Source organism: Motacilla alba, chromosome 2 (genome assembly GCF_015832195.1).
Source record: "Motacilla alba alba isolate MOTALB_02 chromosome 2, Motacilla_alba_V1.0_pri, whole genome shotgun sequence".
Lineage (NCBI taxonomy): Eukaryota > Metazoa > Chordata > Aves > Passeriformes > Motacillidae > Motacilla > Motacilla alba.
Window position 1 is genome coordinate 18,641,949 of NC_052017.1, and position 24,794 is coordinate 18,666,742.

A 24,794-nucleotide genomic window follows, 5' to 3' on the forward strand; every position below is an offset into this window, starting at 1 on the left:
TTTCATTTTTTTATGGTAGGAAATGTCATATTCAATATTTCCTCTTTCTTATGGTGGCAGGTATTAGTCTTCTGGACTTCTATCGTTCTGTTTTACACAATTACATTGGATAATCTAATTCTCTATATGGAGATTAAAGTGATATTTTTGGTGTTCTTGAACATTTCCTTCTACAAAATCTTACTTTGTGGATTTTAAGTTCAGAGCACATCTTGCTGACTATAAATGGAAATAAAAATAAAAATGTAACTGTGTTTAATGTATGCCAAAACAGGGGTCAGTCAGAGCTGGGTTAAAAGAACAGAGAACCTTCCTTAATGCAGCTTCCTATTGACACACTGGTGTAAAAGAGAGAAGAAAAATAAAAAATGAGTACTTACAAATTGGTTCAATCTGAAGTCATACCTACTTAAATAATTGCCTTGTATTTCTCAAGTTAATAAATGGCACCACTACAGGGTAAAGGTTATGTCAGTGACCTATAATGCTTGATCTCTGTGTAGAGTAGTTACATATGTAGATTTGATTAAGGAAATTCAGTTTAGCTAAAACCTGAAAATCAACATGAGTTGAGAAATAAATGTATGCATACTAACCTATAGAATAATGTTACTAAGAATACTGATGAAATAATGATAAATATTTTTTCATGACTACTTGGAAGCGATTTACAAATCTGGGAATAGTTCTGCACTAAACTGTCACAAACTAAACCAGACAGCCATTGAACTCCTCCTAGCCTAGGCTTGCAACAAGACTACTTCGGTGAGTTAATGAAAATAATGGGAAAAGATAGGAAGAAGAGATGCCAAAGCAAGTGAAATATTGCTACATTAAGCTAAAGAAATGGTCATCCTTTCCCAAGACAGCGGATACTCATAATTTCTGCTGAATTTCTCATGCTGAGAGTTGATGTGTTACTGTGTTTTCATATCTTGGTTACATAGCCCATTCACCAAGGGAAAAATAGAGCTCTTGAACCAGCAAAATGGCAATGTAATAAAATATCTGTAAATGAGTAGATTTTGGGAGTAACCGCATGGGTCTTCTGTTCATAATGGCATTAATTGGGGAACATCTTAAAAGTGACAGTGTAAGCAAGGAGAATTGGCAAAAGATTTTTTGTGGCAAATGTTTCTATAGTAATTCCACTTTTGAAGGGAATCATTTGTTAGTGGTGCTTCAGTCGTGTTAAAGATTATGTGCTTTTCCATTTGCAAGATGTAACCAGTGTAGGCAAGTTATGGACTCTTTGTTTCACTGTCAGTTAGTTGGGATTGTTCCTGCAGAGGGCTGATTGTGTTAGACTGGATAAGGAGGTGGCACATTTTAAGGATTTGATACTTCTGTTCACATAGTACCAGTGAAAAAATACCCTTCCCCCCTTCTTGTCTTAATCTCTCAGCCTGTATATCATTTTGTAATCTGAGATAGTCAGGGCAGATACTAACATATTGCTTTGGGCACAGTGCTCTGTAACTCAGATGAAATCTCTCTTTAAACAAAAACAGATACAGCATTTTCTCACAATTCTAGTATCCTGTCCTAAAAGAGTCTGCATCTCTGTAGTTGAGAGTTTCCGTCTCAAAACTTTGACAGTATTCTTTTATTGCTACCGTGGGTTTTTGTGTCAATCCTTCTCCTCCTAATCAGGTTTCTATCTTATTTAATACTTGCTGTTTTCTTACAGGTTATTTTAATGCTTGCTCATAAGAGCTATTAGAGAATGAATTTTCTTGATGCTTGCTGCTTTTTAGGCAGCGAAATCTGGTGAATTTTTCTTAATATAAGCCTTAGAGCTTCTGACAAGGATAAGTGTAAGATGAGCTTTTCAGGCGGTTGTAGTATGTGAGTGTGTGTGTAAGTATAACACAGTACAGTGAAAGATGGATGAATGCCCAACAGTGAGTTCCGTTTCTATTATAAAAGTAAAGGTGTTTATAAATTCACAATTCAATTCCATTTTCATTTACCATGATGACAATTGAATGTAAATATTATTTTTCTTTGTGAACCTGGGGCTAAGTCAAAATGCATATTGTGCTGGTTGCTTCCCAACAGTGGAAGAAATAGAACTTTGGGCAATGGGTATATAATAAACAGTAAAACTGTTTGTTTATGAAAATTGCATAAAATATTTTTTTCTCTGAAAATGGAGAATAATTATATAGCTGATTGCTTCAAGTGTGTTTAAAAAAAAAGTGGCTTTTGATTATGTTTTCCCTGGGCTGTCTTCTCACCTAGTTAAGCTTAATTTTCTGTGTTTGTGTATTACTATTTCTTTCCTCTGTCTACTCATGCATCTGTTGCAATAACATATGCAGAGAAATCTCACTGCTGACTATGCCTCGTATGTCTCTGTTTTGGGTGGAAGCTGCTCTCATTTCGGTGTTCTGGAGCCATGAAGGAGCTAAATTATTTATTAAGTTTCTTTCTGAATACAGGTAGACTACGCCACTAGGTTTAACCCAGCTCATGTTACTATACCTGCTCTTCTCAGGTCACAAAATTATAATGTTCCTCTTTTCAGGTTCTCTATAAACAAAAACATGATGCTGAGAAAGGATTTTCAGACTATGCACGTATGAGGGAACCTCCAGATGTTAAACATGCCATGGAAGTCAGTAAACACCAGAGTGATGTAAGTACTCTCCCATCTGAAATGAGTGTGCTTGTTTTGGGTAGATACATCTGTTACAGCTTACTGAAATGAATTGGGCATGGAATATTTCCATATTTCCTTAGTCGCTATTTTTTATAAATTATTTGCTCTGAAGTAATTTAGGACATGGTGTGTGTACAACATGTGCTATGAGCAACAGTATGTGAATTTTATTCCGAATGCAGTGGAAAATCATAGTTACTGTTTGTCAATAGTAACTAAGTGCTATCACTTTCAAATAAAATTACAGGCACAGGTTTTCTGAATTCACTTGTAGCTGCTTTTAAAGTGTGTAAAGTTCTTTGTTTAAATGAACACCAGTGTTGTTTCAGTGCCAATATTGGGTAGTTCTTCAGGGGTGCTGTGTAGAGGAGACAAGCGAGCTGTTTCTGCCCTGCTCTTGCACACTTTTATGCATATGAATAAGTTTGTTCCTATCTCCTGAATATGTATCAAGTGAATTTTCCAAAGAGTTTAATAGACTAATAAATGATTCATTTTACAGAATTTGAGCTGTAGTGTTCAGTTTGATGCCTGCGCTGGTTTATACCATTTGACCAAAGTATTTGTACTTGTAGTTTTATTTAGATAATTTACAAATAATTAGGAGTACTTAGCAATATTTTGAAAGTTGATTGCTTTTTTTTTCAGCTGCTTGTTAGCTTCTTGAAGTTCTGAAGGTTTTCACAATATAAAAGCCTAATAATGGTATTTATATTTCTTATTAGAATCAGGTCAGGTTTGATTTCGTGGTCAAGCTAGCAAATACTAGCTCAATGCATTGTTGCTTGAGGCAGAAATGCTGCCCAGATTAGAGTCTTGAATGATACAGACACAACTTTGAAGAAAAATTTGTTAGTTTTGGGTTTTGTAAGAGCTAACTTGTGAGAAAAACAACTTTTAGGAGAAGATTGGTTGAAATAGTGATGCCATTTTAAGGGGGACACAAAGCTTTTAAGAACAGCTGATGTGTTACCTTAAAAGTTGTGATCCAGTTCCGTTCTTGTTTAGGTAACCAAATCAATTGAGGTAGGCATGCCATTTTACAACACTTTTTTATTAGATAAATGGGATATTTGTTGGCTGCTAACAATGTAGAAAACATACCTTGGGTATGTTTTTTTATTAATTTTAAATTATCTTAAATTTACCTCATCTTCTCCTACTAACATTGCAACAAACACTCTAAGGTTATGTAGGCTGAAAACTACCTGTCAGTGCTAGATGTATGTCTGTGTGCAGAATCTTGACAGCTGGCTGCTGATTAAAAGGCTGCTGGAAAACTTCAGGGAAGCATTATGTTTGAAGAATAATTTTTTCTTCTGCTGGGAAATACCTGCAATGGAGTTCCCAGCAGTAATTTGCAACCTGCCTTGATTACAGAATTCCCTCTTCCTGTCAAACACTGTCCGTTTCTGCTGCTGGAAGCATCAGAGTGTCACGCTGACAGAGCCTAGGAGCTGGAAATGTGAATGCCTCTCCCCAGAAGCAAGAGCTTTTTTATTTACCTAGCAGTAGGAATGATGGTGAGCTGCTAGGAAAGGAAATAATGCTGTAAAGAGAGATGTGTATCCCTCTCAGAGAAGGGACTAGGAGGAATATGAGACAAGTTCCTGTAGCAAATTCATCATAGTTTGAGGGTTAGTATGGTAGTGCAAAACCTATTCCCCTTCTATAGCTGTATATCACCTGCTAATAGAATTAAGGAGAGCAGGTTAAAGATGTGAGGATAAATAAAATTCAGTTGTTTCATCTTTCACCCTTAAAACAAGAAAAAAAAAGAAAGAAAAGAAAAAGGAAATGAAATGAAGGAAAACATGGGAGGGAAGAATGTTTTCATAAATGAGATCTTTTAACAGCATGTTAGAAATAATGAAAATATATAAGGGAAATTATTTTCAGCCTGAGCAAAATTCAAAAAGTCATCCAAATACAAGACAAAACTCTTACCAGTTAATGCATTTAAGAACAGATTCTTTCTGGTTGCTCATGAGTAGCTGCAGGACAAATACATATCACACATAAAGGAGCAAGTTATGTAAGTCTGGTTATTGCTCAGCAGAAGCACACATCTCTTGTGGGTAATATTTGGGCATCATGGTGAATAGCTGAGGATTTCTTCTTTTGTTAGTACAGGTTTATTAAGAACCATGTGAGTTTTCATCTTGGAGTCAGAACATGGAACAGCAAGCATCCCAAATATGGAGCATTTGTATTTCCAAACTATTTCAGGGTATCTGTGTAATCACAGCTTTGAAAGTGCAGAGAAAAAGAAGGGAAACTACTGGGCAGGTAGAAGGACAAAGCTCTTTTATCCCCCATTCAGCAGTTTACCTGTGGGAGCAGAATGCGTGTTTATCTACAATGCTCTGCCAACTCAATTCAACCTTTAGATGGAGGGTTTGCAGCTAAGAGGATTAGGATGTGTTTGAGACTATTTACTCAGCCTTTAAATAAAGCTGACATTTATACTCAACTCTGTGAAATGTTCAATTTCCTTTAAAAATTAAAACTGTATTCAGCTCACCATACATTTGTGCTGACATTTTGAAACTGTCGTGTGCTGTAGGCCTTCACACCACTTTGAATATCATTAACATTCTGGGCATGTTAATGGGCATCATTAATATGTTTGGGCAGAAACTGGGTAACAGGGAAATACTGTAAAAACTCCTGAACAATGGGATCTCATGTCTAATAAAATAATTTTTCTCTTTTTTGTACTTAGACTGAAGAAAATTGCTCTCAAATGAACACAAGTAACTTTTCTAATGACAGGAAATACACTTTTAAAAGAATTTAAATACTACATAGAGCTTGAAGGGAAGCATGTTTATCCAAACCAGAGTGCTTTTTTCTATAAATTGTGCTTGTATTTTGTGAAGTGAATGTTAATGATATGACTTGGGCACACAAAGTCATTTTCAGAAGAGTGAAGTAGGGACCATCAGCCTACTTTTTCTCTGCTTAGCTGATCAGTTAACTCATCTGGAAGTTTCCAAACTTGGGACCAAAACTAAGTGGTGGTCTTAAAACAATGTCAAGTCACATTTTTGCTTTATGTGTATCTGAGTATCATGTGAATGGAAGGATGTAGTTGAACGGTGAAATGACATGACAACTAAATTTCTAAAGCAAAGAAACCATTTGCTATGTTGGGTCTATGTGGAAGCTGCACATAGCATTTGATAAAGGTACTCAAAGCTGTGCATCACAGTTTTGTCTGTTCCATGACCTGGTCCATCACTGGGCATTTTGAATAGAAAAACAATGTTAATATTTATGCAGCAGTTTAAATATTCTGCTTTGTTAAAATGACTGATTCTCCTCCCAACATTACATGGTATGAGATAAGGATGTGATCTTCTGATTTTACAAATTAGAAAACTGCAGTACACTCATCTATGGACATTTAAAAGGCAGTTTGCACATCTGATTTTAAAGCCCTGGTATCTTTTCTCTTATACTTATTTACAAAGACTGCTTTTTTAGAAATATTTGTTGACAGCTGGGCAAACTTCTGATGTGTATATATTCATTTTCCACTCCACATGAGGTCAGTAATGATTATTTTTATGTTTCCCTCACCATCTAAATTTGAATATTTAAGATGTCTGTATTGTCTTAGGAGTAAGTTTTTATTTTATTTTCAGGGTATAGTGCAGTCACAGTCCACACACACAAAAAAAAGTACATTCTTTCTGATAAGACCAAATCAGCAGATCTTAAAGCGGATGTGCTTAAACACCATCAGTAACATACCCAAATGTTAATGTTTGTTTTGGTGCAGATCATGGTAAATTCAGGCTTCTTCTGTCTCTCTGTTCAGTATCTGTGTTAGAAAAATCACCATTCACTGACTAACTTTCTGCTGACAGTGGTTGTCAACAGCAGGTCCCCCTGGACCACTTCCAACTGGTGCTGAAAATGATGTTTACTCCTGGCGTAATTGGGACCAATCAATTTTAAGGCCCATTACTGAAAAGGATGACTGCATCAATCTGTAATGGGCCAGAAATGTGTTTGTCTCTTTTACACAAGCCGGAAAACAGTTTTCAACATCATTTGAGCAGGAATTAGAAAAGCTGTTGCCAATGATGATTGTCACCAGCTAGTCATTTTCTTAGTGGTGATGGACCCTGAAGTGTAGATGAGAGGAAAGAGGGCAGAGACACAGCTGACAGGCCATTAGTTAGTGGACTTAACAGCTCTTAGAAAATGCTAATCAGGGGTAAACAGTAAGAGACAAATTCTTGTGAAGACTGGTGTGCCCAACTTCTTGCTGAATCCTTAAGTGGGCAAAATGTGTTCATAGCTGCTTGTACATATTTGAGTAATTTATTATGTATTGTTTGGACTAGTTTGGTTCTGGAATAAATGAGACGATAAAAGATTTCAAGAAAGGTCTGAGTCTCTTAAACCCAGGTTTGCTTGGCTCACCATGTAGAAGTTTCTGTTTGTTGATTGACAGTCAGATGTTTTGCAGCATTGTTAGAAATCTGTTTACTTTATGGCACTGAAGTGCATTCCACTGGTATTCATGTAAGGTGAAGCATCTTGCAGACCCTGCTAGAGTAACTAGATCAGCATGTTTATCCTCAGTGGACCTTATGCATTTTATAAGAGCTCGAGGTTTGGCCTATTAAAATCAGTCTAGTAATTATGAGCAGGCCCTGAATATTCTCCATGCTTTGCAAAAACCAGTTGCAATTCAGAGTATGTAATCACATTTGGGATTAAAGATGAGAAATGATTTTGTTCCAATTGCTTCATGATAATATTCAACTATGTAACCACTTTTTATTGTAGTTTCAAACTGGGTAGGAACCCCCTTTAAATTTAGTTGGTATCTGTAATTTACTGTTTTCAGCTTCAAAACTGAAGATGGTACATATTTTTTCCCTTTTAGTTGCTCCTTCCTCGTTTGCATTTCCCACTGGTTGGCCATAACTCTCCATCTAGGTCTTTGACTGGTGCTCTAAAATTGTTATCTCAGTTACTTCTCCTATGCAAAAGTCAGCTGTGACAATTTTTTTATATACTGTGTCCTCATGAAGTGGAGCAATTCTTGAGCCTTTGCTGATTGGTTTTTTGGTAGAGCCTGAGTGACCCTTTGAAGTGAAGATTGAGAAAGGACATTATGTAATGCCTGGAAGTTCCAGTCAGGGTATGAGCCTCTTGGCTGAACCAGCTCAGGACAAAAGATGGCTCCTTCTCTGGGTGCTTCTGCTGTTTCCTTTCTTTTGTTGCATTTCACCCCTCATGAGCGTCTTCACTTTCCATCTTCTGATGCCCATGGGTGCACACGCCAAGCTGGTTGCTTTGCCCTGTCTACATCTGTTCCCCTGCTCTCTCAGAATAGCTCTGGTTTTACTGTTCTAACATAGCACTATTAAAAAAAAAAATCACTAGATGGAACAGAATAGCAGCTGTGTAATAGAGGCCAGCAGAGTGTCCCAATGGGAGAGGGTCAGCATCCAGGGATTGAGGTTATTCAGGAAATGGGAAACATATTTTTTCTTTCTTTGGCCTACCTCTGACAAACTACTGTTCTGCTGCATAACATTTTTATTCTCACTGGAGTATGACAAGCTGCAGAATGGAGCAAATATATATTGCAGACATTTGTAAAATGCTAGATGACTTTCCCTCAGACATAAGTAATAGGTATACTGGTTTGGGTGCAGGAAGAATAATAATTCACTCAGGGAAAGATATAGCAATTGGCCTTGCATCTAATATAATTGGAAATGGTGAAATATAAAGGACTGTCACTGTCTTATTTCTCCCCCCCTCCTTTCCCCGAAATTAACCACAATCCATTATTTCATGTACTATATGATCATGTCATTTGGGAGCAATAAGTGACCACATTTCCTCAACTTTATCACCACTGTTCTTGATTCTCTGATGTTAAATTCACTACATTCCTAATTTCTATTTTGAGCACATATGCTGGCCCTTAATTTGCAATTTACATGGATCATAGGGTGCTATTCAGAAACCTGTTTCTGCTGCCTTTGTGGTTTTCACCTCACCTCATGTGGTCATTAGGATGAACAGCATATAATTAACTAAATTCATGTAAAGTCCTGAATTGCAAATGCTTCTCTCTACCTCTAGTTTCTTAAAAATTAGAGAAAATCTAAACATAACTAAAACAAAAGTTCCAGCGGTTTACAGCAACTGTAAGAATCAACTTTTGTTTTGTATGTATGTGATAATTTGGGCTGCATCAAACCTATTTATTTGTTTCTTTTATTAGTGATTACACTTGTGTGTCACGGCAGATTAAAAATTATAAGATCTATTTGTGGGCAGGCAGCCAACAGTGAAGCCTGTTTAGCTTGTCTGCTTAGCTGAAGCCATATGGACACAAAATTACTTTCCTGTTGCATGTAAAATATTTGCCAAAAAGTGAATTTTTTTCCTTTTCTTTTTGCAATGCCATTTTTATGAAGTATATTTGTCACTGACTGCTGCAGTTTATGATTTTGTTGCATTGTACTCAGAGTGTAATTTTACATTGGAAATAGGAGCAGAGGTTATACTAAGAAACTTCAAGCTGAGGACTTTCTTGCTGGTGAAATACTGTCTTTAGAGATTGATTAAGTTTGTGAAGCAACAAAAGAAAATCTAGAAGATTTCCCAGAAAAGGATGAAATATTCTTTTACTTTCTATTTCCTCTAAACCTTATGTTTAGAGGAGATTTTTATTTTATGTTCTCCAACTTCTGCCTGAAGCTTCAATTTGTCAGACACTTTTGAATGCCAGGGACAGAATGTCATTAAGAATAATTCAGTAAGACAGCCCTTGGAAATTGGCTTAGATTGGCACATGTGCTAGAGCAGGAAAAAGCTGACAAACCTTGAAGAGGGAAGAGCAGGATAACTTACGGAGCTCTCTAAGTCTCTCAGGTCTATGCTGCTTCTGTGATTACTTTGCTAAATGGAGAATGTTTGGACTCTCCTATCTGTGATTGAGCCTTCTGGCCAAAGGTTTCTGAGCACATTCATTATGGTAGTGGCTTTTGCACAAACAGAAAGAGTCAGTTGTGTACTCAACATGCTGAAACACTTGGCCTTCTTGCTCCCATGACTGTGCAAAGGAGCAAGTAAGTGGCATTGTGGGGATGCTGAGGTGGAGTCATATCATTGAAATGCATACAAGCTACGTGTCTGTCTAGTACTGAGAAAGAGACTCACTGTGGTAGAATTACAATTTCTCTTCAGTGTAGCTGCAATCTGCTAAGCTGCAGTACTCAGTATCAGAGGAAGAGCTAGTTTATATTAAAAATGGGTGCAACATAGGAAAAAAATCCTATACTCTTAAAAGTCCTCTGAAATTTTATGGTAAAACCTAATATTTGTGTCTTTGCAGTGCTTTTAATTTTCCACTATGCTTCTAAGCAAAACCATTTTTCATTTTCAAATTGCATTTATGCTTCTGAATTTCTTCCTTATCGTGTTACCTTGTGTGTAGGTCTTACCTTACAACCCCTGTCAAACAGAACTCTGTTGGAATAAATTAGGTGGAGTTCTATTTAGTTTGATGTCTGATTTGACCAGTCATTCAAAGCTTATTTATAGACTTCAAACTCTACTGTTTATTTTAAACAAAACTATGTTTTCTTTGACAGGTATCCTATAAGAAGGATGTGCAAGATACTCATAGGTACACTGAAGTGCTGGACAGACCAGACATAAAGAAGGCAACTGAGATAACAAATATAATAAGTGATGTATGTTCTCCTTTTACTCTCTGTCTATTTTTTAGGCATGTAATTTTTTTATTCCAATTTTGATAAGTTTTTTTTAGAATGCTACTGGAATTCTCAAATGTTTTAAACAGAGAACCTGCACCCCCAAATCTGCTAGGGAGATTTGATTAAAAGAAATCCAAACATAATCAAAACAAACCAGTCTTGCCTGGCAGGCTAGAAAGCTATGGGTTTCTCCTTTTTAGATGTTGACAGTATGATCTTTGAAATTACTGGTAATTGATATAAGGACAACATGAAAATTGTTAAAGTTGGTTTTTTTCCAGCTTTATTTGTGATAACCATTCTCAAGATAAGTCATGTGCTTGTATGCTATACTGCACTTCAGAAGACATCCCAAACCTTTTTTTAACTTGGTATGAGAGAAACTGGCATCCCAGGATACCCCTTCCTTTTCCTATCTCAGCCAGCAGTGACAGGAAAATGTAATTCCCTGCTGTCCTTCCAAGAGCTGTGCTGCTTCTTTCATGGGGGTTCTCCTCCCTGAACTCCCCTCTCCAATTCTTCGCCCTTCCACTGTGACCTCAGCTAACAGACAGGTGAAGGATCAGTTTAAGAAGCAGCAGTGTGTGATGCAGTTCAGTATTTTATTGTAGACAAGTCAAACAATATATATACTTAAAGCCCTGAGTCAAGTTTTTAATTAATTAAACGTGAGACTGACTAGACACATTCGGAGAGACAGATTTAAGGGATTGAAATTCACCTTTCAATATTCAAGATTTTTTGAAAACCAAGAACTTCTACTGTTATGCTCAGCGTGCTAATTGCTGTTCAAGTGCTATTAGAATTAGAGTGGCTTTGGGACTTTCATTACTTCCAGTCCATTCTTATGACATGTCTTTGCTGATTCACAGTGCTTGAGTAATGCAAAAAGCCTGTTTTAGGCAATGAGTATTTTAGTTTGTGGCATTGCAAAGCACCTATTGTTGATTCATCTGTGGTTTTTTCTAATGCATTGTGGGAAAAAGTTGCAGCAGTTTGCATGGGAGGCAGTTCAGCTGGAGAGATCAGGTAACATTAACCTTGCGGGACTAATTCAGCTCTGTGACACGAGCACAGCCTCACTGACATCCAGCGAGACCGCAGTGCTAAAACTGAGAGCGGAATTTGACCTTACAGTTCAAAAAAGTTGCCCCTCAGACTAGTTTTATTTCAAGACTACTTTCAGCTGCTGCAAATCATCTTGGGTTAACTGTAGACCCTGTCATAAGAAATGCTGAGCCACTGTGACTCACTCTGCCTTGATCGGGAGGACAATATTTCTCTGGCTTACGCTGTGCATTTGGTTAAAATTGAATTTTGTGAATGCTGCACATTGTGTTTTACAATTAATAAATGTTATATTGTTAAGGAGCTGAACCCTGAGAAGGGCTTTACTCAGAGCTGACTAGAACAGTAGTGTCAACGCAGACCATTATGTGAGACTTTTTCTACTAGTTTTAATGATTAAATTTCTCATGATAAAACAAACCCAAACAGTTTATTAGTGATTCATATTCCCACCCTTTTTTTTTTTTAATTTTTAAGGCAAAGTACAAGAAAGGAAGGGCAGAGCTGAATAAGGAATCTGCTGTGCTTGGAAGACCTGATTTTGAGCATGCTAAAGGAGTTTCAAAACTTTTAAGCCAAGTAAGATTCTCCATCATTTTACAATTATTTAATCCAAATATCTCATTCCTAGTAATGCAAAGAAATACTTAGATTTTTAGATGATTGTCTCTAATGGCCTTGAAGGTTATGTTCTCAAACTTTTAATTTAGCATTGCAATGACTGGTAAATTTTGGATTCTAAGGAAATCAAATACACATTTTGAAAAATACAATAAACTTTGACTACAACTTGTCTCTTGTGGAGATGGTGTATATTTATACAGATTTTCTAGGATTTCTAAAATATTAACTGTATGTAATTTAGAGGCAGATTTTGCTCCTCATTCAGTTTGAGTGGAACCTTACCCTGTGATTAATCCTGCTGAAGTAACTGAGGTCTTTTGTGTAGCTGCTTGCTAATGTGAGTAATGGGATCTGAATTTGGCCTGACATGTAAACCACCCGCCTTCCTTCCCCCTGAAACCGAACCTTTTATGTACTACTGTTATATATTAACCTCAAAAAAAAAAAAAAAAAAAAAAAGAGAAAAGTCCTTGACTAAAAAGAAATCTGAAATAGAAAAATTCCCTCTTCCTCTTAGTAGTTTTCTACTCATAAGATGTACACATAAGACTCTACTACAGATGATCCTGACATCATAAGAACAGATTTTTCACTGCTGATCTGGTTTTTGTGTTTTTTTTTTTCTCTTCTCCTTTTTTCTCCCTCTTTTTTTTTTTTGTCTGAAGTAGTTCTTTAACAGTGCCTTGCATAATCCTTGCTAGCAATACTGTCCAGCTACCCTTGGAGCTTTTGAAAACCCAGGAACTGCCCTCCTGGAAGAGGAGGATAGTGCCCTTTGGTTGAAGAAGGCTATGTCAGCCTTCCCAGAGCCAAAAAACCTCTCAGTGTAAATAGTGTATATTCTAGGACAGACTCAATGTCAGTGATATGTAAAAAATACATGTGATTTGGCCAGATACTAAATGTCTTCCCTAGAACTAGCATAAAATGAGAATAATGTGTCATAGAGAACAAGCTGAAAAACAGTGCAGTGTCTGCAGGAGGTAGAACTCCTTTTGCTGGTATCCTTAGATACCTGATGCATTCACACCATTGTAAACTTTGAAGCATTACACAAGGAGAAAAAGAAAGAAATAAATATTTTTATTGCTTTGTTGGTGATGTGCCCAGAACCAAAATGAGTTTGTGTTTTTCAAATAGATTTCTGTCTTCTATCTTATAGTGAATCATATTCTAATTTCTCTGCTGATGGGCAAGGCTGCTAAGAGATTATTTTGTGTTTAGTGTTGTGCAGGCTTGGAAGTCAGCCTGTACTTTCTAGCAAGAGCCACTGTGATGCTGCTGAGACCTGAGTGTCACTTACCGGAAATGGGACTGTCATTTAGCAAACATGTTCTATGGTTTTTAAAAGAGTCCTGATCCAAATTCAGTGTGTATTATCCCTTATATCTACTCAATGGCTGCCTACACACTCCTGTCCTTGCAGCTCACTCCTTTGAGCTTGCAGCTGCCTGTTTTTGCCAACGAGACCAAGCTGTAACCCTTTCCAATAGCCCTCTCCATCTTCCCAAGCCTGGTACCCATGAGATTGTGGCCAATAATCACAAGTGAAAAATATCAGCTGGATCATGGGGTCCTGCAGACTGATGAGCCAGCTGCGTGGAAGGTTTCATCAATGCACTTTTTAGCTCATTTTTATTAGATGTGCTTTTTATCTTGGACAATGCAAGCTGCATCTGCAAATACTTCATAATAGCGCCTCTTCACTGCCAGGAACTGGGATGGCAGCAGTTCTAGTTGAGATCTTCTGTGGAAGGCAGCATTCACTGTGCAATTTTAGCTTCTTTAGAGAGTCCAAATAGTGCAGAAGATGTGACAGGAAGGGAGAAGTTGACAAAATCTATCTTGCATTCAGTCTATTTGTAAAGAAGATTCTTACTAAAGCTTGGTGGTCCGAACTGTACAGTCACTGGCCCTGGATCCAAGTTTTGGGATCCTTTCTTGCACTGTCTTCTCCTCAGTCTAAGCTGCTGTGGCTGCTTTGCAGTGTGTGTGATGGGGACTGTGCTTTCGGAAGAGGGGGCAGCACCTCAGCCTGACACTCTGCCTGCAGCAGTGTGGAGGGTGCAAATGCTGGGCAGCTCTCAGCAGCAGGGAGGTGCACTCAGCAATTCCCCCATGTCCTCTGAAGGGAAGGCAGTGGCCATGAGTTGTCTAATGTTCTTATATATTATTTGAATCATTATAACACTTAGACACACTAATCATAAATCAAGAGCACAGAAAAATGAAGATGACCCCTGTGTCCAAAGAGCAGGGTGGTGGGGCAGGATGAGGAATGCACCTGTGCTAGAGGAGAGAAAGCGACCTAAATATGGGTCAGTCATTTCAGTCCTCTTCATGCAAGAATCATGAAACAGACTTGTAACACTTAACAAGATTTAGAAAGAGTAAAGTTAACGATCGCTTTATTGTCTCCAGACTTTCTGGCTTGTAGAGTTTCCATTTGTTTCTCAGAAAATGGGAAGATCATAAACTTTTTGCGTTGAAAGTTGATAATCTCCCTTAATTGCATGAATCTATAAGCTGCGACATGCAGAGAAATATTAGTTATTTGACCCTCACAGTAAATTTGCAAAGTTGACAATTCTGATGGATGTAATGGGAAGAGAAGATGATAACATGTTTTAATGTGGTGCATATGGGTAGGTAATTTAGGGAGTATAGAGAACAGGAGCAAGAAGAGGTCAGGCAGTGTGGGTGTAACGAAGGGAGAAAGCAATCAAGGCAAGCAGGAAAGCAAACAAAGCGAAGAAAATAGTGTTAATGTTTGACTGGCACTCAAGGCTCTACAGAAATCACTGTTTCCTCTCTCTCTCCTTTCTTTCCTTTTTTATTTTTTATTTAACAAAGCTTTTGACAACAGCAGCAGCAAAAATAATAGCTCCCAGAACTAGTATATTTACCCACAGCATGTGGTAACCCTTTTCTGTTGATTTTAAATGAAATTTAAAACAGAAACTGTGCTAGCCCTTGTGAAAACATGAAGCTTGTCAATTTGCCGAGTGTGCATTGTATAATTTGGGCTATTTTTTTCTATTTTTTTAAAATTAAAACAAGCTAGTTTTTATGCTTCTTTATGTTTTTAATGCATTTTATTAGCTTTTTCAAAGAGCTGCTGATATGAAGTTTTCCTCTTGTGGTGTTCAGTAACTGGTTTTAAGATAAATAATTTTGGATATTCACATTTGTTGCTGAATCTGGTGCTTATTGTTTTGAGGATACAACTGTTAGAAGTAGAATGATTTTCAAAATGTTCCTTCTCTGAGATTTTCAGTAACAACCTGAAGAGCCTAGGATATTCTCAATCTTTCTTTGCTGTAAACTCTGCTAGTACTTTTAGCAATGAATGTTTCAATTTTGTGCTTTGTTTATGCTACATTTCCTTCAATATATATGTACTCTGACAGGTTTTTTCCTTTTTTAAAGATGTTTTCATATGGTCATGAGGAAATGCTTTAGCTGCAAGTGTCTGCTTCATCATGGGATCCCAGTGGTTGAATGATTCAATTTTTGTAGTTTCTTTGTAAATCTGAACAGTGGGTGATGTCATCCACTTCTGAAACTGAACACTCCCTGTGTGAACAGCTTTGAACTACAGATTTGATTTAGGAATGTTGCTGCTAAGCTTCAAAAGACACTGCTCTGTCCAGCTGCAATTCTGACTTTTATAGGTTTTGTGCAAGGCTGATGAGAAGTTTGTTTATCCAGGCCTTATTTAATTCCAGTTTGGTTTTTCAGGGATGTTGTTGTGTTAAAAGCCTGCAGAGTCTGCTCTTTCTTAAGCAGTCTTTAGAGAGCAACCTCCACGCATTTCTTTTAAATTAACCCCCACCATATAATCGCTAAAAAAATAAACAAACTTAAGACTTTAATGAAGATGGTAAACAAGTAGCCATCCTTTTAAGTCCTCATTAACGTAAAGCTCTTGGTTAATGATGAAATTCGTAGATAAGTGTCCACTAACAACTGCCAACTCTACTCCCACTTGTTTGCTCTTCCACCATATTATAGCCTTGCTGAGACCTCCCCCCTTCAGATGGTTTAGAAATCATATGAGGTATTTTTCTTCCTTGTTTTTATTCAGAACTCTTTCTCTCAGGCATGTTTCCTCTCTTTAAACTGCATTCACCCTGTTCAAAAGGATGATGAATACTGTGTGCTTTCCTTCACCATGACTCATCCATGGGCTTGCTCTTCTTTCTTCACTCTCTCCCACCCCACACTTCCTTTCAGAAGGGAGAAAGAACCAGAAAAATGTTGATAAAAGAGAAAGTGTACATCTACATAGCTGTCAATGCAACAAATTCCCTATGGCAGGTCAGTTAAATGGCTGCTGGAAGAGCTCTGAAGACACTGCCAGGGTTGTCTGATAATACTGCGTGTGCTCCGCTTTGCCCAGAGCGACCCATGTGATGGAGAGGGGAGCAAAGGCAATGAGCTGAGCAGCCAGGGCAGGCAGCAGGGCCTGGAGCTGTGAGACAGCCCTACTGCAGCCAGAACATTTACGGTCACCTTGGGTGGGGGTTCCTTTAATTTTGAAACCCTCCTGCACATCAGGACACAGGGCCCCGTAAAGACTGGGTTCACTGGTCCCCCCTCTGTCCTTCAGTGACAGCAATGTGATCTGAAATGACTCTACAGAGGGTCTGTTACTGGAACATCTAGATTTAAATGTACTGCTAAAAATTTTTTAATGATGGCATGAAATGACTGCAGCTGGAAGATGGCAAGCCAGTTGTGAGGAGAGGTCCCCTTGGCACCAATGCTTTCCCACTTAACAAGAATTTCAACACCATGTTGTGCATTTCGTCTGTGTGCAGTGTTTGTGGCATTTATTTGCCAGGAGAAGGCAGCCTGCAGTAGTTGGATGTTTAGTATTGGTGTTACTGTGATGTAGGTAAGGGAGTAAAAGACAGTTTTGCTCACCCAGCTGTCTTGATCTCTGGCTTTTTGAATGGCATATTACAGCACTGCCTGATTTTCATTAGAAGGCAAATTTTGGATACACCTTTTTAAGAGAGAAAAGCACTCTGATTTATTCCTTCACTGCTCATACAGAGCATGGATGTGCCTTTGTATTCAGATAAATGCTTTTGCACTTGATCCAATGCCAAGGCAAATATAAAACAATATAAACCAGATGAATATACCAGAAGGCAATAGATACTCTCTTCTACTGTTAGTGTGAAAGATTGTGAAGTTCATCATGTGTGCAGATAAAGTTTCTCTTTAAAAGTGACAATGTTTTAGAATTTCCTGACTTAGAAAAATTAACCTAAGTGCTGGAATAATAATGTAGAGCTTGAACATACATGGCTGGTTCCTGTTTGTGTGGCTTAGTTTTGGTTTCTTGTTATCCTGATTTAATGAAATAGTGGACATTGTGGCTGAAGATAATGAGGTTGCATAAGCTGAATCATGTTGAGGGTCTTTTGAGGCAAGGAAGAACTGAAAAGGAGAAAAAAAAACCTCTTCCCACAACTAAGGCTGAGAAAAAAAAATGAAGATTGTTTGAGGTGGCTTAACCACTTTATCAGACATTCATGTGGGAATAGAGAAAAAAGGAGTAGGGAAGAATCCATGTATTTATTTAGCACAGAGCGTGGTAAATTATAATGGATGTTGCATAGGCTCAGATATCAGGTGTCTGCCTAAAATTCATGAAAGCAGCATAATTCAGACTGAACTTTATTCTCCCCCATTATGCCCAGCTGTTGGAAAGAAGCAGACATGTGTGCAGAGTCTCCAGATGTTTGATGATCACTCACAAAGGGAGCAAAGGAGGGAGATATACTATTTGTTCAATTTCTTATTTTCAGATTCTGAATTCAGTTTTTCAGCATGTTTTATGGAATTTTTGTGACTTATTTATTTTAGTGCCATTGTCTCAATATTTATGTATTGCTTATTTCCTCTTACAAGTATTGTCATTCCCCATTTTTCTTTTGAATGAGAAGAAAAAGATGGAGAAGGTGATGGCAGGCAGTCATTTAATTATGCTTTCCAGCACCGTAATGAGGTGGGCATTGTCCCCAAGAAAGGACTGTAATACAGAGGGATTCCTCGGCATCCTCTGGGAAATTTCTGGCAGAATTAAAAATAGATTTAGCAGTTCTGGTGGCAGTCTAGCATAATGGGAGTGACACGTGGGCCTGGTGGTGGGAAGTTTGATTCTGACCTCCCACTTTCAAGCAGTTGAAAAATTTACAAGTGATTTGTTTTACAGATGTTACAGTTTATTCACCTTAGATTTTTTTTTTTGTTAAAACCACAATTTTGATGTAATTATGAATCAACTGATTCTCTATTTGACTATTGCTAATCAATTTGACTATTGCTAGTCAGAGTTCTGTTTTATTTGATTATTCATGTGAGTCATATGGTCTTGTTTCTGTTTTCTTTTTATAAGTCCTTCAGCACTAGTAATCACATATGACAATCTTAAAATTTTAGTAAAACTCAGATACATAAAACTTAATTTGAAACCAACACAAGACTGTCAGAGGTGTGAGTAAACTGAGTTGCTTTAAACTTTGTTTAATGATTTATGAATAAAGTAATTGCATTTAATAAACTTCTTTGTAGTCTGAATTCTCTGCCTGTTTTAAGTGCTGCATGTTAATATTGGACATGTTTGTTCTGGTGAAAGGTAAAATACAAAGAGAAGTTCAGTAAGGAAATGAAGAGTCACCAGTACAATCCACTTGACAGTGCTTCCTTCAAGCAAGCACAGATTGCATCCTCCTTGGCAAGTGATGTAAGTTAATTGTCTTTGTATTTTACGTGCATTTACATCCTGAATAACCTAACATTTGTTCACAGGTAGAATTTCTTTTTTTCATCTTATTAATTCCCCTGAGCTACAGTCTCTGCTCTACAGTGTGTAGCAGGTAGAGCATGTTATCAATTTCTTCCTCTGCTTCTGACAGAGTGCCTGAAGAGTTTTTCATAACCACTTTAGGTGAGATTTGTCTTGCTTAATTTTGTGTGTCAAAAGATGTGACCTCTTACTCTGAGCTAATTGCCTTGTACTTGGTCCCTTTTTATTCAGGAAAGAAATAGATATGTCTAGAGGTCAGTTCTTCTCACCTGTTAGAGGTGCCTGTCTTTAGAGGAGCAAAGTACTGTCACCTCTTCAACGGTTATAGAAGGAGAAGTTCATGAGAAGTTCATATTTGGATGTCTGTCTTTTAGAATTCATTCTTCTGGTTGATCTTCTCAATGGTATTACAAAATACAGCAGTCACTAGGTTCAGCAATGGGTGGCTGCTGCTGGAGCCACACTGGAGAAAAACAATCTGTATCGAGTGCTAATGCTATTGGGATGATGTATTTAAAAGTGTGTCTAATGCTAAAAATGCGATCTCTTCTTTGAAGCTGTGATCCCAGATAGCCAAAAGACAAGCCTTCATTCTGTACTCCAGCATTTCTGAATTGTGAGGTACCTTGCAATGGGAACAGGAAAGACTGGCTCTGGGCAGCGTACAGAAGATTATGTAATTATTTCCAAAATCTAAATGTGTAGTAAAAAAAATCAGTTGAAGCAGTAATTATTATAAGACATGGACAGATTGAAGTGAGGAATGTGATATGTGTGGAAATGACTAAAGGTATTAGTTTAAAAGATTTCTCATCCAAGATACGTAAGGTAGCTAATTTTCTTCCTGTAAAGTTGTGCATACAGGTCTCAGAAGAAAGGAAAATCCTGCTGTAGGCTGATGGGAAGTTACTTTCTTCTGCTTCATTAAGTGATTATCTTTTGCCTTAGGTGACCCTACTGCTTATATTTGCTGCAAGCAATCTATATTTGATAAAATATCCAGGAGCAATTCCCTTTAACTGCTATATATCAAACTTCTAAATTGGATGGTGTGATTCCTGAAGCTGGGGAAAAAGAATAAGAAATAAGGGTGCTTAAAATGAATAGACCCAAAGTATTGAGGAAGATACACTTGATTTAAGTAGGGGTGGGAAGGGAGGGGAGAGGAAAAAAGAAGAAAAGTAATTCTAGCTGGAAAAGTGATACTAAGTGTGATTTTGTTGTAAGTGTCCTTATTTGGAGAAAAAGTTTGAGTAGTTCCTAAGTACTTAGCAGAATGAGTCCTATTTGTTCTTTCCTTTTCTTTGAAATAGTAGATGACCACCATCTAGTGGCTGGGAGAGATTGTTCAGGCAAGCACTTAATGTTTTCTCTTTCTGAATGGTCATACTGTAATACAGAGCTGTGAGTTATTTTATTAATCTCAGTTTGCATAACCTGAAATTTCTTTCCAGGTGAGCTACAAGAAAGATTTGGAAAGCCTACATGATCCAGCGTCTGATCTACCAAACCTACTGCATTTAAACCATGCTTTAAATATCAGCAAAACACAGAGTGATGTAAGTTGCCTTTTTAAGAATGACCTGAAAAATTAATCTAGTAAGGAATGTGCTATGTATAGTCATGGTGGGAAACACATTTTTGCTCTCAAATGTAGTGGGAAATAGTGTTGTAACTGTTGTAGATGAGGGATGTAGTGAAGAAAACCAGGTTTTTATGAAGACATATTTCAGTTATTAGAACAGGTAATATATACTGTGGAAGAATCACACGAACTTCTGATGTTGAGTGTTTCTTTTCATATATCTGAAACATTGACTGTTTTTCTCTTTGTTCTAAGACCTAAAATACTTCTTTCCTTGCAAATCTCATTTTGTCTAAGACCTTGCTTTCATCTGCAAGTATCTGTACAGAAGCGACTGTTATGCTAGTTTCGTATTGGGACTTTTTTCATGAATGGCCTCTGGAGTCTTGGCTTACTTTTGGGCTTCTCTGGCTAAGCTTTTTTTTCCTCCTAACTGTCTGACTCTTTCTGACTCTTCCTACACTGGTCAGATAAATAGGCACATGCTCCATTCTGCCACATAGCAAGACATGGCCCTTGATGGGGCTGGTGTCTGCTATATGATCGTGGTGGGGGTTGAAGTAGGAAGGATGAGCTAGGAAACACTTGGCTCCTGTGCCGTGATGAAGGTTCTTTCCCACTCCAAGAGCACCTATGCTGCTTGTCTGTAAGCTGGTTAGCTGCATTTGTTGTCTTTACTTCAGAAAACACACCAGGCCTGCAGAACGGCTGTGGAGAGGCACAAGTGGGTGGTGTTGGGAAGGGAGGTTGCTCTGTGGTTGGCAGGAGTTGAGTGTTTCATAGACAATTAACTCTCATGAGTAGGAGCACACTGGGTCATTTGAGTCAGTGCCTGCTTATGTCTAAAATAATCAAAACAATCCATCTATATTTGATTTTTGTGGGTTTTTTTTGATAGTTGAAGCTTTTTTTTTGTCTGTTTCACTCCCTCGGTGAAGGTAACACTGACTATCCCCTTTTGTATGAGTAATGAATGAGTTGGAGTATTTTTCTTCCTGCATTTTTTCATGCACCTTTTGGCCCAAATCTAGTTTCCTTCTAGTGTATGGTAAGATTGGCAGTCATTTTTTCTGAATAAATGAGTCCATCTTAGTCCATCCCTAAGAATGGACTTTGTCAGTTTATCATCTTAGCTCTAAGGATTTAGAAACCTGGACTTTCCATTAAGGCAGATCATGTCTTCCAAAATGTATTTCTTTTGTCCTAGAGGGGTCGATTCATAGAGTCCATGTGCTTGTCTAAGGACTCTGTAAATATTAAGCCTATGATTTTTGTGTTGTCCAGATTCTGGTAGGTATTTTTATTTGGTACAAGAAGAGAAATGCTTTGCCAATCCATAAGCTCTCCACTAAATAGTTGTCTTTTAAAGAAATCCCATTTTCACAGTCCTTTGCAGATTTGACCTCCCCATGTCATCATGGGTTATGCTTCTATTCTTCTGCCTTTCTTTCTCTTTTCCCAGTACTTTCCTTGTGTTCTCCTTGGCTCTCCACAGCTCATACCAAATCTGTTTTGTAATCTGCCACCATTGTCAAAAACAGTCATCCTGATTTCCTTGTGTTAATTGATTTCCAAAGACTGATCTTTTGGTCTGTTTTATTTTATTTTTTTTCCCCTTTCTGAAACACAGAGCTGCTTGCTAATTGCTTGATTTTTGCTGTTTCCCTGCAGTATACCTTTCTCCATTGAATTTTATGTTTCTCATTACCTTCTACATAACATAGCTACACCTGCACCTGCAGTGTGGCAGATTGAAACCTCTGTGGTTAATTAAACTCATAAACTAATACAGTTGATTGAATGAATGGTTTTGCTTATTGACCTGAAGTGTAGAAGTGTGTGCAACTTTATGAAGCACTTACACTGTAATATCAATGCAAGGGTGTTATACAGGTCAACTTCCATGGGAATAAATTTCAGCAGTTAAGAGGAAAGCTTGATGGGCATCTTTGGGCATAAATAAACTGATCTGAACAGGTCAAACTCATCCTAGTTTTATTATTTTGGTGAGGAAGAAAATTACAAGGTAGAATTCTCCCTTTATACAGTATTTCCTGGTTTCACTTGGGGTGGAGGTAATTATCTTCCTAGTAGCTGGTGCAGTGCTGTGTTTTGGATTTAGGATGGAAACAATGTTGATGACACACTGGTGGTTCAGTTGCTGCTGAGCAGTGCTTCCACAAAGTCAAGAACTTTTCAGTTTCTTAGGCAGCTCTGCCATTGAGGTGGCTGGTGGTGCATGAGAAGTTGGGAGAGGACACAGGGTCAGCCAGGACAGCTGACCCAAACTGGCCAAAGGGATATTTCCCACCGTATAGTGTCATTCTCAGTATATAAACTAGGGGAAAGTTGGCCAGGGGTTCCTTCTCAGGGACAGGCTGAGCATTCAAAGGTTGGTGGTAGGAGTGACTTTTTTTCATTTACATCTCTTGAATTTTTTTCTTGAGCTTTATTTTTCTCTCTCTCTCTCTCTTTTTTTTTTTTTTTTTTTTTTTTTCTTGTATTACTGTTTTTTATTATTATTATAGCTTATTTTATTTAAATTATGTAACTGTTCTTATCTCAAACCACAAGTTTTCTCACTTTTATCCTTCTGATTCTCTACCCATCCCACTGAAGTAAAGTGTGTGAGCAGTTGTGTGGCTGGCTGTGGTTAAACCATGACAGATATGTAATTCTGGTATGAACTATGGAGACACAGAATTTGACACTTTGATATATGTAGAACAGCTAGTTTAATGTTTTTCACATTTTAAATCTGCTCCTATTGTGGAGACTTTGAAATACTAATGTAATTCAGGCTAAAAAAGGGGAAACTTAGATGTATTTCATTTTAATTAACAGGGTGAATAAACAGGACTTCAGAGAATGAATTTGGTGCTTGTAGTTTAGCTTAATGTACCAAAAAAAAGTTATGAGCTTAGCTAAGTTAATTTTATAGAATTTCTTAAAAATTTTCTTCCATTGGCTGAGGAATGGAGTAAGAGATCAGTGTCTGTAGATGGAGGTAATTTTAATTTGTTTCCACTACTAAAGTGATTTTGTTTTGTGACATTTACAGTTCTTTCCACTAGGAGGCAAACCCAGACCATCATATGTGTTCCTTTGCACTTCAAGTGTAAATAATAATGTTTATTTTCTATGGAACATAGAAACTATTTTCTCTAGGAATGTACAAAAGCTATTTTTTATAATATCCTTTTTTTTTTTTAAATTTCACACAGAATTTTAAATTCTCATTTGATAGAACTCCCCAGTTTGTAGGACTAAAATAGTTTCTTTCTTCTATGTTTTTCTTTCACAGTTATTTTAAATAGTATTTAAATTTCAAAACCTTCTGGATTTTGTCTGTGAAAACTTTTTTGGAATTTTTTTGTTGCAGTATAAATATAAGAAATCATTCAAGCAAAGCAATTGTTTCTATCGTTTCAGCTCAGACACTGCAGAAAAAATCCATTAAAAAAATGCAGTGCTTCAAATTGAGGTATACACAACCACAAATGAGCACATCTTGCAAAGAAAGAAATGCAGTGTTTTAACAGTGATTAAATCATGCACAAAGCCACATAATAGATTTCAGTGATGTACAGTGCATATTCAATCAGAAGCACCCCATGAGGAGAGGGGAGAGTGTTTTTGCAAGACCCAAGCCTAATGCAGAAGCCTGACAGGGAAAGAGAAATTCAGACATTGCTATTTTTGAAGAGACATAGAAATTAAAATTACATTACTCACTATAAATGTAATATTTTGATTTGTAGCTGTTTGCTTTCCTTTAAGGCTTGTGTAGACTATTCCATCATGCCCCACGCTGACTGATGGAGATAAGCAATGTGTTTGCCTGTCTTAATCAAAAGAGTGTGAATGAATGGGTTCAGAAGGCTTCTCCAGGTTTCCAAACAAAGTGTATTTCCTTTGTGAGTTAGCATAAAGGAATAAGTTGATGTCTTAACCCTGTGTCCTTCACTGTGATTTTGCTGCCAGCTCTAAGGTCGTGGTCCCTGGTAGATGTGAGGGGAGTGTTGGTGCAGGACAGGGCCCTACCAAAGCATTAGTTTTCCTTCCCTTCTCCTTCCCACCGGTACAAACAAAAGTGCATTTGAAAGTGGTGCTTCTGAGCCTACAACTAAGACCTGTGGGGCCTGGCTGTGGAACAGATTTTGTTGTTGTTACAGTAAATGTGTTGTTTTATGGAAACAGCAGGAGATCCCATTAAAAACCTGCCAAGTGTTCAGACATAGGTCATTTGGCCAAACCCATGCAATT

The 24,794-nt window shown here is 37.5% G+C and overlaps 1 protein-coding gene across 6 annotated transcripts in view; it reads left to right on the forward strand.

Moving 5' to 3' along the window:
* Positions 1 to 24,794, forward strand: part of NEBL (nebulette) — a 246,327-nt gene that overhangs the window by 167,367 nt on the left and 54,166 nt on the right. For 3 of the 6 annotated variants that reach the window (XM_038127746.1, XM_038127747.1, XM_038127745.1), the window contains 5 exons: positions 2,531 to 2,641; positions 10,303 to 10,404; positions 11,974 to 12,075; positions 18,773 to 18,880; positions 20,398 to 20,502. The exons of the other annotated variants lie outside the window; for them this stretch is intronic. In XM_038127746.1, the coding sequence (XP_037983674.1) occupies positions 2,531 to 2,641; positions 10,303 to 10,404; positions 11,974 to 12,075; positions 18,773 to 18,880; positions 20,398 to 20,502 (528 nt within the window). The remainder of the gene's footprint in view (positions 1 to 2,530; positions 2,642 to 10,302; positions 10,405 to 11,973; positions 12,076 to 18,772; positions 18,881 to 20,397; positions 20,503 to 24,794) is intronic. 6 annotated transcript variants of the gene reach the window in all.